Source organism: Schistocerca piceifrons, chromosome 4 (genome assembly GCF_021461385.2).
Source record: "Schistocerca piceifrons isolate TAMUIC-IGC-003096 chromosome 4, iqSchPice1.1, whole genome shotgun sequence".
Taxonomy (NCBI): domain Eukaryota; kingdom Metazoa; phylum Arthropoda; class Insecta; order Orthoptera; family Acrididae; genus Schistocerca; species Schistocerca piceifrons.
In genome coordinates this window covers 385,856,160-385,872,452 of record NC_060141.1, presented here as the reverse complement: position 1 = coordinate 385,872,452, position 16,293 = coordinate 385,856,160, and the positions used below count along the sequence as shown (strand labels likewise).

At 42.7% G+C, this 16,293-nt stretch overlaps 1 protein-coding gene across 1 annotated transcript in view; it reads right to left on the bottom strand.

The window, feature by feature from the left end:
- The window catches only part of LOC124795142 (centlein-like), a 551,801-nt gene that overhangs the window by 61,653 nt on the left and 473,855 nt on the right, over positions 1-16,293 (bottom strand). Inside the window, exon 3 of the mRNA XM_047259020.1 lies at positions 10,564-10,636. Within this exon, the coding sequence (XP_047114976.1) occupies positions 10,564-10,584 (21 nt within the window). The 5' untranslated portion in view covers positions 10,585-10,636. The remainder of the gene's footprint in view (positions 1-10,563; positions 10,637-16,293) is intronic.

Genomic DNA, 16,293 nt, shown 5'->3' with positions numbered 1-16,293 from the left:
ATTTGTAGCTCCACCCCCTTCTCCTCTTTTCCCTCGAACACTTTCACCTGTTTGCTACTGATTGTGATAAGCACTGTATGTAAATCTTTTAGCTGGGAGTCTCTGTCCCCAGCTCGGCGCCCCAAACGGCCGCTACTGTGATACTTCTATAGAAATCTTGCATTTGTTGCACCTCTGGGGCTCCCTCTCAGCTTGCCGACCCCAAGTGGTGGCTTGTGTCCCTTGGGTCTTAAACCTTCCTGGCGGACACAAAAGAAAGCGAGTGTCAACCGACGAACCTGCTCAACGAATGGATCAGGCGATTACAGAAAATTGTCTACCAAGGGCAATTTAGAACAAGCGAAAAGGAATGTCGTCATCGGGCACTACCCTTCTTTTTACGACACTGCAGCTGGAACAAAGACTCTTCTGCAGGTTTTTCAATGGGGAATATTTCATCATACACCATATAATCAGCCGGCCGGTGTGGCCGAGCGGTTCTAGGCGCTACAGTCCGGAACCGCGCGATCGCTACGATCGCAGGTTCGAATCCTGCCTCGGGCATGGATGTGTATGATGTCCTTAGGTTAGTTAGGTTTAAGTAGTTTGAAGTTCTAGGGGACTGATGACCTCAAATGTTAAGTCCCATAGTTCTCAGAGCCATTTGAACGATACAACGCGGACATGGATCCATCTGATTTTCATCTCTTTGCACTCATGAACCGCTGGCTATGAGAACAGTATTTTGGCACAGACAAAGAACTGCAGACCAGCGTAGAGAATTGGTGCGAAGCACAGGCGGCTGCCTTCCATGACGAGGGTGTTAGAAAGGTGGTACCACGCTACGGCAAATGACTAAGTCGGAGCAGTGACTACGTAGAGAAGTAGCTGGAAGGTGTAGCTAAATGTTGCAAATAAAACATTTTTGATTTTGACAGTGGTTTCCATTTCGCGACCAGTCGGACTTTTAAAAAAAACCAGCTGTCTTATAGTGAAAGTACATCTCATCAGATTCCCACCTCTCCTTACTCACATACTGAATACCTCCGTAGATTCTACACTACCCGCAAGCTCGATTCCAACAACCATATTGCCTCCCCTCTAACTTCCGATACCTAAACCGACACATTGCATTCAACCTTAAACCTACAGATTCCTCACATTCAGTCTCAACGAAACTTCAACCTTTTCCCTCCCCCAGACAACGAGATCCACCCTCATTTTTTTATCTTGAATATTTTGTTATTAATTGAAAACAAACCAAGTTAACGAGCAATTTGGCTCTGAGCACTTTGGGACTTAATTGCTGAGGTCATCAGTCCCCTAGCACTCAGAACTACTTAAACCTAATTAACCTAAGGACATCACACACATCCATGCCCGAGGCAGGATTCGAACCTGCAACCGTAGCGGCGGTTCAGGACTGTAGCGCCTATAACCGCTCGGCCACCAAGGCCGGCCAGTTGACGAACAAGTCACGTTTATAAATTTCTAGTTAATACGACAAACTGTCCACAAACTGGGAAAAAGATTTTAATCGGTCGTTTCTTATCCTAACCTTTATTTAGGCCAATAAGACATTGCAATACCTTATTACATGATTAAACAAATATTTATTATGGTATTTATTGAATTTTTCTAAAAAATGGACTTATCTTTCTCTTGCACCCAACAATGTTTTCTATGAATATGCTGTGAAATGAATAAACAAATAAATAAAGAAACAGCAAATATTAGCACTTTACAGGTTACTGAATATTAAGACGATTCTGCTAATTACAAACAAAAGGATACCCTAATAAACGTCAGTGGAATTTTAATAAATCCATTATGCTTTCCTTTTCATCCAAACCAGTGCTGGGGTCACAGAGTAAAAAGCTGTGATCGGGGTCAGGAAATGCACGAGTTATTTATCTTGAAAGATGCTTTGAAGATTTTTATGTAAGTATACTGCACCATGCTATGCTTTTTGTTTTGGCCACTGCAGTTGTTTGTAATTATATGCAAATGTTCCACGTTTTTGTCAAGTTCATGAAATCGTGCAGACAATTTATCATTTCCCTTGATCCTTTCTTCTCATGTCTCACCATATAGCTAGAAATAACTTTTACCTGAGCTGGAAATTGCTTATAAGTTGCTAGGTTATATCAACTCAACAAAAGAGGGTCGGCCGTTGTGGCCGAGTGGTTCTAGGCGCTTCAGTCCGGAACCGCGCTGCTGCTACGGGCGCAGGTTCGAATTCTGCCTCGGGCACGGTTGTGTGTGCTGTCCTTAGATTAGTTAGGTTTAAGTAGTTCTAAGTCTAGGCGACTGATGACCTCAGATGTTAAGTCCCATAGTGCTCAGAGCCATTTAAACAAAAGAGGTAAATACCTTTTGTTTAAGCATCACGTTCTGCACACAGTGATGTCACTGCAGAAATACCTTGATTATGTACTACTCGATCACATGCCGTTATGTGACTACTGTTTTGTGCAATTACTTCGCAAATGCCGAAAATGTCTCGTTCTTGCTCCAGATACCTGACGTCCCCAAGCTCATTCTTTGCGTTATTCCGAACGGGACCCATGAGCAAGTTCCTATACCAAACGATAGAGCAGTTTTAAAACTGTGCAATGGTAGTAAAACCTCATTTTCGGCCAAAAGTCGACATATCTGGTTACTGCGCCAGTACCTTCAAATGGTTCAAATGGCTCTGACCACTATGGGACTTAACTTCTGAGGTCATTAGTCCCCTAGAACTTAGAACTAGTTAAACCTAACTAACCTAAGGACATCACACACATCCATGCCCGAAGCAGGATTCGAACCTGCGACCGTAGCGGTCTCGCGGTTCCAGACTGCTGCGCCTAGAACCGCACGGCCACTTCGGCCGGCGCCAGTACCTTCAATTGCCAAAAAAATTATCTTAAAACATTCGTAAATGTTTCGCCTTTTAATTACAATGTTACGACTATATGTATTTTAGACCTATTAGCCGAAGGATGGGCTGTTTGAACCGCAGACATCGTTCCCACCCCCTCAACCGCCCATATAGGGCAAAGGGGAAGGAACAAGGGGTAGATAAGTTTGGCCAATGAAGAGTGTCTTGTGTACTAACAATCAACGTATGCATTGAAAGGTACACTATCAGTAAGTGAATGAGTTTAAACGGGACACAGAATTCGGTCTTTGAGGGATGTGCTTGTCACAATGAGTTTCAATTTCTTCTTTCTACCATTACGGTTACGATAATGACAACAACAACAAAACTTAAACAACTAGTTTCGACACTAGATATCTACATCTACATCTACATTTATACTCCGCAAGCCACCCAACGATGTGTGGCGGAGGGCACTTTACGTGCCACTGTCATTACCTCCCTTTCCTGTTCCAGTCGCGTATGGTTCGCGGGAAGAACGACTGTCTGAAAGCCTCCGTGCGCGCTCTAATCTCTCTAATTTTACATTCGTGATCTCCTCGGGAGGTATAAGTAGGGGGAAGCAATATATTCGATACCTCATCCAGAAACGCACCCTCTCGAAACCTGGCGAGCAAGCTACACCGCGATGCAGAGCGCCTCTCTTGCAGAGTCTGCCACTTGAGTTTATTAAACATCTCCGTAATACTATCACGGTTACCAAATAACCCTGTGACGAAACGCGCCGCTCTTCTTTGGATCTTCTCTATCTTCTCCGTCAGACCGATCTGGTACGGATCCCACACTGATGAGCAATACTCAAGTATAGGTCGAACGAGTGTTTTGTAAGCCACCTCCTTTGTTGATGGACTACATTTTCTAAGGACTCTCCCAATGAATCTCAACCTGGTACCCGCCTTACCAACAATTAATTTTATATGATCATTCCACTTCAAATCGTTCCGCACGCATACTCCCAGATATTTTACAGAAGTAACTGCTACCAGTGTTTGTTCCGCTATCATATAATCATACAATAAAGGATCCTTCTTTCTATGTATTCGCAATACATTACATTTGTCTATGTTAAGGGTCAGTTGCCACTCCCTGCACCAAGTGCCTATCCGCTGCAGATCTTCCTGCATTTCGCTACAATTTTCTAATGCTGCAACTTCTCTGTATACTACAGCATCATCCGCGAAAAGCCGCATGGAACTTCCGACACTATCTACTAGGTCATTTATATATATTGTGAAAAGCAATGGTCCCATAACACTCCCCTGTGGCATGTCAGAGGTTACTTTAACGTCTGTAGACGTCTCTCCATTGATAACAACATGCTGTGTTCTGTTTGCTAAAAACTCTTCAATCCAGCCACACAGCTGGTCTGATATTCCGTAGGCTCTTACTTTGTTTATCAGGCGACAGTGCGGAACTGTATCGAACGCCTTCCGGAAGTCAAGAAAAATAGCATGTACCTGGGAGCCTGTATCTAATATTTTCTGGGTCTCATGAACAAATAAAGCGAGTTGGGTCTCACACGATCGCTGTTTCCGGAATCCATGTTGATTCCTACATAGTAGATTCTGGGTTTCCAAAAACGACATGATACTCGAGCAAAAAACATGTTCTAAAATTCTACAACAGATCGACGTCAGAGATATAGGTCTATAGTTTTGCGCATCTGCTCGACGACCCTTCTTGAAGACTGGGACTATCTGTGCTCTTTTCCAATCATTTGGAACCCTCCGTTCCTCTAGAGACTTGCGGTACACGGCTGTTAGAAGGGGGGCAAGTTCTTTCGCGTACTCTGTGTAGAATCGAATTGGTATCCCGTCAGGTCCAGTGGACTTTCCTCTATTGAGTGATTCCAGTTGCTTCTCTATTCCTTGGACACTTATTTCGATGTCAGCCATTTTTTCGTTTGTGCGAGGATTTAGAGAAGGAACTGCAGTGCGGTCTTCCTCTGTGAAATAGCTTTGGAAAAAGGTGTTTAGTATTTCAGCTTTACGCGTGTCATCCTCTGTTTCAGTGCCATCATCATCCCGTAGTGTCTGGATATGCTGTTTCGAGCCACTTACTGATTTAACGTAAGACCAGAACTTCCTAGGATTTTCTGTCAAGTCGGTACATAGAATTTTACTTTCGAATTCACTGAACGCTTCACGCATAGCCCTCCTCACGCTAACTTTGACATCGTTTAGCTTCTGTTTGTCTGAGAGGTTTTGGCTGCATTTAAACTTGGAGTGGAGCTCTCTTTGCTTTCGCAGTAGTTTCCTAACTTTGTTGTTGTACCACGGTGGGTTTTTCCCGTCCCTCACAGTTTTACTCGGCACGTACCTGTCTAAAACGCATTTTACGATTGCCTTGAACTTTTTCCATAAACACTCAACATTGTCAGTGTCGGAACAGAAATTTTCGTTTTGATCTGTTAGGTAGTCTGAAATCTGCCTTCTATTACTCTTGCTAAACAGATAAACCTTCCTCCCTTTTTTTATATTCCTATTCAGGGATGCTGCAACGGCCTTATGATCACTGATTCCCTGTTCTGTACATGCAGAGTCGAAAAGTTCGGGTCTGTTTGTTATCAGTAGGTCCAAGATGTTATCTCCGGTAAATACAGGTACTCATAGTTATCAACACTAGACAGTTACACACGAGACACTTGACACATAAACTGCTCCAACGGCACAATACAATTTGGCACTTCTGATATCTTTTCTTCAGAATTACTGTAATTATTATTATTTTTGTAGTATAATGAATTATTTACAACAAACTACATGAGGGAATCTATATAGTATGAAGCAGTAGTCAATATGCCTAACTCCTTAACAGATGTCTACAAGATGGTCGTGGGTGAGCACCACATATCATCCGACCAGCATATTTTTTAGCAATGAAAACCTTGTTTCTTAATGATGAGTTACCCCAGAGCATTATTCCATACGCAATTATTAAATGAAAATACCCAAAATGAGTTACTAAGTGTGTTGCTCTCCCCAAGATAGGCAACGATTCAAAGTGCAAATGTGTCTGAAATGAGTTGTTTTAGGGATCCAAAAAGTTTCCCCGTTTAAATTCTCGATACATATAATTATCAGCCTTGATATTATTTCCTCGTCATGTTGTACATTTGTCATTGGTTTGGTGTTTCTGGATGACATTTTAAAATTGTGAGTGCGACTATTTGCAGAAAATCTCTCAATAATGCTGTTCAGAACATTATTTATCATTTCTTCTATTGCTGTACATAAGTTTAGACTGATTACGATACTACACTGAAGCTCCAAAGAAACTCGCATAGGCATGCTTTCAAATACTAAGATATGTAAACAGGCAGAATAAGGCGCTGCGGTCGGCAAAACCTATATAAGACAAGTGTCTGGCGCAATTATTAGATCGGTTACTGCTCCTACAATAGTAGGTTATCAAGATTTAAGTGAGTCTGAATGTGATGTTATAGCGGCGCACGACCGATGGGACACAGCATTTCCGAGGTATCGATGAAGTGGGGATTTTCCGTACGACCATTTCACGAGTGTACCGCGAATATCAGAAACCCGGTAAAACATGAAATCTTCGACATAACTGCGGCCGAAAAAAGATCCTGCAAGAAAGGGACCAACGACGACTGATATTTCAATATGACAGAAGTGCAACCCTTACGCAAACTACTGCAGATTTCAATGCTGGGCCATCAAGAAGTGCCAGCGTGCGAACTGTTCCACGAAACATCATCGGTATGGGCTTTCGGAGGCGAAGCCTACTCATGTACCCTTGTTGACTGCACGTCACAAGCTTTGTGCCCCGACTGGGTCTGTTTACACCAACATTGCACTGTTGATGACTGGAAACATGTTGCGTGGTCGGACGAGTTTAGTTTCAAATTGTATCGAGCGGATGGACGTGTACGGCTAAGGAGACAACCTCACGAATCCATGGGCCCTGCATGTCAACAGGGGGTGTTCAAGCTGGTGGAGGCTCTGTAATGTTGTGACGTATGTGGAATTGGAGTGATATGGGAGTGATATACGTGTAGATATGACTCTGACAAGTGACACGTACGTAAGCATCCTGTACGCTGGGAGGTCTACTTTATTGTAGTGTTCATACCAGGTTCTCCAGAAAATCCGTTATCGAATCGCAAGGCGATTTGTAGAAAAGTGTCAGCGAAAGCCATTCACAGCGGGAAAAGATAGTCGACATATACTTTCAATAACGGCCTATTAGACATATCGGAAATTACAAACATGCTATAACTTGAGATCACACCAGCCTTTTACAACTTTTGCACAAAAGTGGACGAAAAGCGTATGAAGCAAGCAGAGCAGCGGATAACAGAAGCTGCCAAAGAGGCCGGCAGGACCACCGTGGCCATGAAGAAGATGTAGGTTTCCCTCTGTTTCAGTCTTCAAGAATAGCTTATAGTCCAGGAATTGCTTACTAGAGATATGTTCAATTTAACCTCGTGTTCTAAACTGAATTCTCTATCAGAGTACGCAGCCGCTTTGCGATATCTTCAAAAGTCAATTTTCGGAACACGCTTTTGTCTCGATTTTATGGACGAAGAAAGTTACATTTGTTTGATGTCACCATTTTGTTAGTTCTTAATTCTTTCAGTGATCCTATGTATACTGATAAAAAAATTATTGAAAATGACTTATACCAAATTATTTTGGTACAGGTTCAGTAGGAGGGCTTTGGCAATTCCCGCCGGTGACCAATGTTCCTGCTGCAAGGGTTCCTTTACCTGGTGTGGGGATTACAGGGAGGGTAAAGACAAAATTGTAAGAAATAAAACTATATCATCAGATTCAGTATGATTTTTTATTTTACTTAAAAAATAAGGTCACGAAAATCACGTAAGTTTCATGCGTTCAAAAAGGGCTACCCTCTTAACTACGTGTAGCTTCCGAGACCTCTCTACGCCTTCTCGTTAGGCAACATAAACGTCTTTGTTGTACAGCGGGCTTGCCTAGGTGCCGTGTGTCCTTGGGTTTCAGCCTGCAGTGCTATTTTCAACTCTTTTTACTGTTACCGTGTGAGGGGACACAGCAGTCAAAAGTCGCAACTCATATTCGTAAGAAAAACAACCAATCGGTTTTTATGTAGACTTTCTGTGGCAGCAAATTTAATGTACAAGTGCTTGTAGGTTTTCAAGTAGGCAATGAACGCATTATACTTGTCAGAAATACACACGGTGTATAAAAAAACATCTCATATATTCCTACTGGAGGCAATATAGGCCAAAGCTAGAAGAAAAATTTCTGTAACTATATTTACGGAACAATTCCTTTTCTAAAAACAGTCTTTAATGTTATCGTTAATTTTATTTAGGTTTTTTGGGCATTCCAGGCTCACAACAGGCGAATTTTGGCTCTTTCAAAGAGGCCAGCAGCTTTCACTCCACTGTCTTGCTAGATGGCGCTCTCAAATGGGTCGTATAACGAAGATGGGAAATGACAATCAACTGTGCCCTTCTCACAATCAGGCGTTTCTTGCTTCTGAAGTAGCTCTGTGTCGCATTCTCTCCTCAGGTTGTAATGTAGTAACTGGTTTCGCTTCCCAAAGAACCAAAGTTGGAGCGAAGCAGTTTTGCGATGCAGTTTTGCTTCAAGGAACAGGTCTGCTGTATCTAAATATATCGCCCGTCCTTCTACAGCTGTTCTCAGACATGTGACGTGTTGTCCGCCGAACTCTTATGAGAATAATCCAGGAAGAACTGCGACAGGGCAGCTTCTGAGAATCTGTGAGAGACTGTGCATCTTTTCCAAATTTTACGTTCATAGGGAGTTAAAAAAATGGTTCAAATGGCTCTGAGCACTATGGGACTTAACATCTATGGTCATCAGTTCCCTAGAACTTAGAACTACTTAAGCCTAACTAACCTAAGGACATCACACACATCCATGCCCGAGGCAGGATTCGAACCTGCGACCGTAGCAGTCGCGCGGCTCCGGACTGAGAGCCTAGAACCGCTAGACCACCGCGGCCGGCAGGGAGGTAATTTTTCCGTGATCAGGGTGCTTAACAGCGCGGCTATTAGCGTTCTTACTCATACCCATAATATCAATATCGGAGTTATAATTGAATTTTTCGTTATCATAATCTTTTTATTAAAATGTGTGACAGTTTTCAATACTCTCATCTAATAAAGCAATGATACTTTCATTTAATGTTTTAACATGCATATCATATCAGTTGTACTAAAAGGGATTCCGATTTTTCTTAGCTCTCTATTTACGTGTGCTTGCACAAATTTGTAGCTTTAACTGAACAAAACGAAACACCTGAAATTAGAAAATGTTTAAAAGACTATTTCTGTCGACTGTACCTAGCACCTGCCTTCCTCCAAGGTTCAGTTTCCTTCAATAATTACGCCACAAACATACGCAACGAAAGGCGAAGAATTCTAACACCTAGTGCTGTACTAAAATATAAAAATTATGAACAAGTAAGCGGAGGAAAAAATAAATTACAACTTCTAAGTCTGGTGTTATTGTGATTTAGGATGTGCATACGATATCTATACGGGAAGTATCCGACCATGACCTATAAATCTTAAACGATTGTAGTTGAGAAATGTGACAATTCATTCTTTTTCAGAGTCGTTCCCTTAACAGCGCACACTTATAACATTTGATCAGTGAGAAATCAGTTTTTACGATGGTGCCGACCGCGGTGGCCGTGCGGTTCTAGGCGCTCCAGTCTGGAGCCGCGCTGTTGCTACGGTCGCAGGTTCGAATCCTGCCTCGGGCATGGGTGTATGTGATGTCCTTAGGTTAGTTAGGTTTAAGTAGTTCTAAGTTTTAGGGGACTGATGACCACAGCAGTTGAGTCCCATAGTGCTCAGAGCCATTTTTTACGATGGTCATCAACTATTACAACTTGTTTATTTATCTTAAAGCTTTGCCTTTAATTTGGGAAACACTAGTTATTCAGTGCTACCCTGGAACATATTGAATGGCGGGATACTTGCTAACCGATGTTGAGCAACGCAGTTTACGAATATTTCTAGAATGAATTTTCACTTTGCAGCGGAGTAGTCGCTAAATTGAAACTCCGTGCCATATAAAAACTGTGTGCCGTAGAGGAACTCGAACCTAGGAACTTTTCCTTTCGCGGGCAAGTGATCTCCGACTGAGGTATCGAAGGACGATTCACGACCCAAGCTCTAGCTGATCGTTTTCTCGGCTGTATTCTTTTGCATCCAAAACTGCTTCTCCGGGAAGATATCCAGGAGAATTTCCGTGAAGTTTGGAAGGTAGGTGATGAGGTACGGGCGTCGTCGTGCTAGTATAGCTCAATCGGTAGTGCACTTGCCGATTACAGGCAACAGTCGTCCATTCGGTTCCCGGTCAGGCACACAGTCTTATCGGACAGGAAGTTTCAGTCCCTATTCAGCCACAAGCAAGACAGATGTCCTCACGGTGCATCCATTAATGGTCCTAATTGGAACTCCGTGTTTCAAGCCTCGTCCTGTGTGACGTACTCGCAGAGGGTCGATTTGTTTCCTTCAGAACCGGTCGGATTTTCTGGCCACACCTTGCATAGACTAAATTTAAAGTAGTTTACTTTTAAATAAAAAGTGCTCACATGAATGGAGAACTGCGCTGCTGGCGTCTAAGATCGTTAAAACAAAAAAGAAACCGCAAGCCGTACAAGAGTGTGTAACTTACTCGGTAGTGGAACTGCCTCATCTTTGTGTCGAATGTGCCGGCTTCAGAGTTGTACCGTTGCACAGTCAGACTCCTGCAACAGAAAGGATGGTTACTTTTTTTAAAAATTGACTTAGTACGGCACATTACCTATCCTAGAGTAGTATCCTAGGGTAGGGTAGACTGTCTCAGATCTGACTCATTGCAGAGGTCGATTTGTTTTTTCAACCAGATTCCAACCAGCTGCGAATGGGCCAGAGGGTAACCAAATCTGAAACATTTCCGAATTGCGGCATTTGCATTGTGACTACGGTAAACCACCCGAAGAGTTTTATAGGACCAGGCTACTGTGCCTATTTTTGATTAGAAGAGGTTCAAAAATCAGCCACCCAGTTGCAGAACCAAGGTTTCTTAGCCCTTGACCTAGTTTTCGATATTTCTAAAAATATCTTCTTCAGAAGAAGTAACAAGGCCCACTCCTTCTGAAGAAAATATTTTTAGACATATCAAAGTCTAGGTCAAGGGCTAATAAACCTTTGTTTTGTAACTGGTTGGCTGATTTTTTCAACCTCTTCATATGTACACTGTTGCTGCTTCGCGGCCATGTTTAATATTTTTTACTAGTTTCTGGCGCAATACCTCCAAATTCTGATTCAATATTTCGAGATCCACAGTGTCAAGAGTGTGTCGAGAATACCACACTCTACACATTACCGCTCACCACGGACAATGTAGTGGCCGACGGCCTTCACTTAACTACTGAGAGCAGTGGCGTTTGCGTAGAGCTGTCAGTGCTAACAGACAAGGAACATTGTGTGAAATAACAGCAGAAATCAATATGGATGTACGACGAAAGTTTCTGTTAGGAAACTGTGGCGAAATTTGACGTTAATGGGCTATAGTAGCAGACGACCGACCTGAGTGTCTTTGCTAACAGCTTCTCCTGGGCTCGTGACCGTATGGTCGGACCTTAGCTGATTGGAAAATCGTGACCTGTTCAGACGAGTCCCGATTTCAGTTGGTAAGAGCTGACAGCAGGGATCGAGAGTGGCGCAGACCGCACGAAGCTGTGGACCCAAGTATCAACAAGGCACTGCGCAACCTAGTGGTGGCTCCATAATGGTGTGGGCTGTGTTTGCACGCTATGGACTGGGTCCTCTGGTCCAACAGAACCGATAATTGACTGAAAATGGTTATGTTTGTTCATTTACAGCCATTCATGGACTTCAAGAGAGATGGACTTTTTTATGGCCGACAATGCGCCATTTCACCTGGCCAGGATTGTTTGCGATTGGTTTGTGGAACATTCTGGACAATTCGAGCGAATGCTTTGGTGTTTTGGCCACCCAGAACATTTATGAGACATAATCGAGAGGTCAGTTCGTGCACAAAATCCTTCACCGGCAACACTTTCGCAATTAATGACGGCTATAGAGGCAGCATGGGACAGTATTTCTGCAGGGGACGTCCAACGAGTCGTTGAGGCTATATCAGGTCGAGCTGCTCCACTACGCAGGGCAAAACGGGGTGCGACACGATATTAGAAGGTATCCCATTACTTTTGTTACGTCAGCGTAGTTTTCATAATGCTGATTAGAAAAATTATAAAGAAATTAGTAAAAGAGCTTTTAGAGCACGAAAGAATTGTTAGCTAGTGTACGAATAAATAACACCCTACAGAGCAAAGTTCTCAACTCCAGTGAAGAATGGAAGGAGTGTGTCCCAAGGACACCTCCCTACTTGAGCTCATCACTAATCATATTGAAAATGAAACATGTTAAATAGGACACAGCATTCCGTAAAATGCTTAAGGAAGTATTATTCTAATACATATAAGTTTTCCGTCTAGTTTTTCACTATATGAATGGTGCAGCCAGTATCGTCAACAATGAATCCCATGATGGAACATTCATGCAGGGATGGCAGAGCTACAGTTCCGGGACACCTTAACAAGGGCTTACTCGTAGTTCGCGAACTGATACCGCGAATCAGTCTGATGATGATGATGGGTTTATGGGGCGCTCAACGGCGCGGTTATCAGCGCCCGTACAAATTCCCAACCTCTGCTCTGTCCAGACTCGCCACTTTCATGAATGATGATGAAATGAAGACAACACAAACACCCACTCATCTCGAGGCAGGTGAATCAGTGTGAGCGCTCCTTTCTGCGCTAAGATTCTTGGTGAGTGCCAAAAGTCGCCCAACAACACGACGCTATGAGAGACAACAGAGTGAAAGCAAGCATAATATGCGAGATAGCGGAGACCATTCTTATAGTGAAGTTGGGAACATTCAGTTTCTGCTCAAGATCCTGAAAGCCTTCCATCTATTTCCATATACTTTCCATTCTCTACCCCTGAAGGCAGACCAGACGTTCGAGTTCTGACTCATCGTAGAGTCAGGAGTTTTTCAGCCAAATATCTGGTGAGCTGGTCGTGGAGCAGAGGGAATCAAAATTCTGAATATTTTCACATGTACAAAAAGTAAAGTCGGTGACATATTCGAAGCTGACAGCGTAGCTGTGTCGCTGACGAACGCAGGTGATGCGATCGAGAGGCGACCTGAGGAAAATTAAGGTTATATGCCAACTACCACAAACACAAACGGCGATATTACAGAAATTGTTGCATTACTGTAATACAGCTCTCGTTAAAAATAACGCCTAAGATTAGAAACAAGAAAATAGGAACACGTCAACTAAACCGCAGTTGTAGCGCCCCAAGGACAGAATTTGGGGAAACTTAAAGTAGGGAAGTGATACATCTTGACAGTGACGGCAACTATTGACGATAACATCTACACTGGAAATATTTTGATTAACACCTATATCATTCAAATACTGAGAATAGCACACAAAAAGGAGAGATAAAAGGAAATGAATATCATAGATTCTTTATCCAACATCTAACAAGTCTTCGTCACAACTGGAACGCGAACTTCAGCTCTGGGGTTGGTATACTCAAGTGCTGAGTATTGTGCACCTGTTTGGATGAATAGTCATCATACAAGGCTTGTTGATACCCAGCTGAAAACGACAATGCGCATAATATCTGGCACAATCAGATCTACTCCAGTTTATTGGCTTCCACTGTTAACCGGTATAATGCCTCCTGATCTACGCAGATGTACTGCCCTTATGAGAGAATTCCACAAGATCTCCAGGAATTCCAACCTACCCGTGCATAGCGACCTGCCACTTTTAAATCGCAAGAGACTGAAATCACGTCGTCCAACTCTGTGCGATGCTGCTGACATGGTTGCTAAGAATTTCAAACCTCTTGAAGAATGGAAAGGTCGGTGGGAAGCAGTGACAGATGTGCACCTGCATAACATCTTCTCAGGTGCTAAACTTCCAAGTGGATTCGACTTACCACGCAAGACGTGGTCTACTCTCAACAGAATCCGTACCAGCCATGGGCGATGCAGGGATGCTCTCTTTAAGTGGAAGAAGCTGCCTGATCCAGCTTGTGACTGCGGGGCTCCATACCAGACTGTTCACCACATTGTCAGTGAATGCAGGATTCGAGCCTATCACGGCGTCAAAGAGGACTTCCTGCTAGCAACTCCAGATGCAGTGCGCTGGATTGAAGGACTGGATATTCAGTTGTAAAGACAAACTTAAGTTTCTTGTGTGTCAATATGTACATATGTATATGTAATTTCATGATATGTCTGTATTAGCCATACGCTAAATAAAATAAAAAAAATATAGAATAAATTCAAAATCATATGAACGAAGGTTAAATCCAAGTAAGTAATTCAATCAAAGATAACATTTACCATGGAAGAGAGTTGTAGCTGCATAGAAAAGGAAATTCGATGCGACTACAATGCAACTCGGATACGGAAATGTTCAGTTAGTTAGTTGCTCTTGAGTCGCTGTAGAGTACTTTTGCGATAGTTGTCTGGACGTAAACGCTATTATATTGTTTCAGTTTTGGAAGTCTGATAATTCGTGAGGTAGAGACTGAAGTATTGCTCAGTCATTCGACTGATGAAAGTTGATCTTTACCACTCTGAACGCGACGGTATAGTAAGACGAGTGTTAGACTTCGATTGAGTGATATTGGTTTATCGGACTTAGCCTGCGTACTGATGAACAGTTACAAACCTTGAGAGCAATGGATCAACGACAGAAAAACAATTCTTAGTCTCGAGTAGGACACAATAAAACGAAGACACGAAGAAAGACAAGACACCGATTAGTCAAAAGTTGTTGTCAGCGTCACGATTACTGAACTGAAGAGAAGTTAATCTTGATTGACATGTCGGTGTGCGTGTGTTGTAGGGCCAAACAACTAATTACGGAAAGAACAATGAAATCTGAATCAAAAGGTAAATCTGACATGTCGCCTAACTCTTTAAAAATTTTAAGTGACTAAGTGGCTACATGAATAACAGACAGTGAAGAGTGATTAGTTTAAACCAGTATTACGGCGTATTAAGAAGAAAACATTTACTCCTACATAAGTTATCTCTGGAGTTAAGTCGGACTGTTGTTAATAACTGGACGTAGTATCGGCATAGCAACGGAATAGTAGACAACAAATTCCATCCTCTCTATGTATGATGTGAGAACGACAGTAATGATGAAATCAAGAACCAAGATTTTACTTCATCACGGAACTAACCGGGCATAAAAATAAAAATAAACTATTACCAGTTTGCACAAACTGAGAAGACTGTTGGGGACAGATAACAGAATATTTCTAAACCACGCGAGGAGTTGTGTTCTTACGAGAGTTACAGGTGCTGTTCCACGTCACACCGACGGGGACGAACATCGTTACGAGTCGTGTCTCTTCCCGTCGTGTGTAGAAGGAGGGAAGGGACGTCACACAGTCCAGCCAGAAAAAAAAGTTGTTTTATTGAGAATATTGCTGTCACACGTCCCGCGTATAATGCAAGTGTAGCTTACCCACACCAATGGTTACGTAATATTTTCTACTGTAGTTTTAGTTTAAGATGGGTATCCGGACACCTGTTGGTGGACACTAATATGGGGTGTGTCCACCTACTTTATGACGGTTTGAACTCTGCTGGTGACACTTTCAATGTCTGTGCTGGAAACGCAGCCCATTCTTCCCAAACAGCCGAAATCAGAAAAGATAGTTATCTTGAACGCTGGCGTCTGGAGCGAACTCGACGTTCTAATTCATCCCACAGGTGTTTCATTGTGTCCCATTTCAGTCATGTTTTGTCCACAGACCACTGCCCCACAGGTGCTGCTTTACGATAGGGTGTATCTCATACCGATACGGTGATCGTCTCCGATCCGTGACTCTACTGTACGCAGTGCACAATACTTAAAATGTGTTCATGTCCTTCCGCATTCAGCGTTTTCTTAAGTGCGATAATGGGACTGCAACCTAACCATGAAAAAACACCCCCAATACTGTGATACCACCCCTTCCGTACTTTACTCTTGGCACCACACACAATGGCAGGTAACATTCCCTATGAATTCGCTAAATAAAAACCATTCCATCCGATTGCCACAGGGTATTTTGATCACAGTATATTACAACCGATAATATTGTGAATTTTTTATTCTTGTATTTACGATTCAAGAGTAAAAAAGCTTTATTGTCCAGTTACATTATCCTTAAGTTCCACAAATTAGGGCACTGATATGTTTACATTGCGAATGCTTCTCCTGGTCTGTTCAGTTGAATTGTGACGACTTACTGTGTAACGCAGTGAAGGGTGTGTTGCCGTATATGCAAGTAATTTGCGTTTGTAATGTAGTTT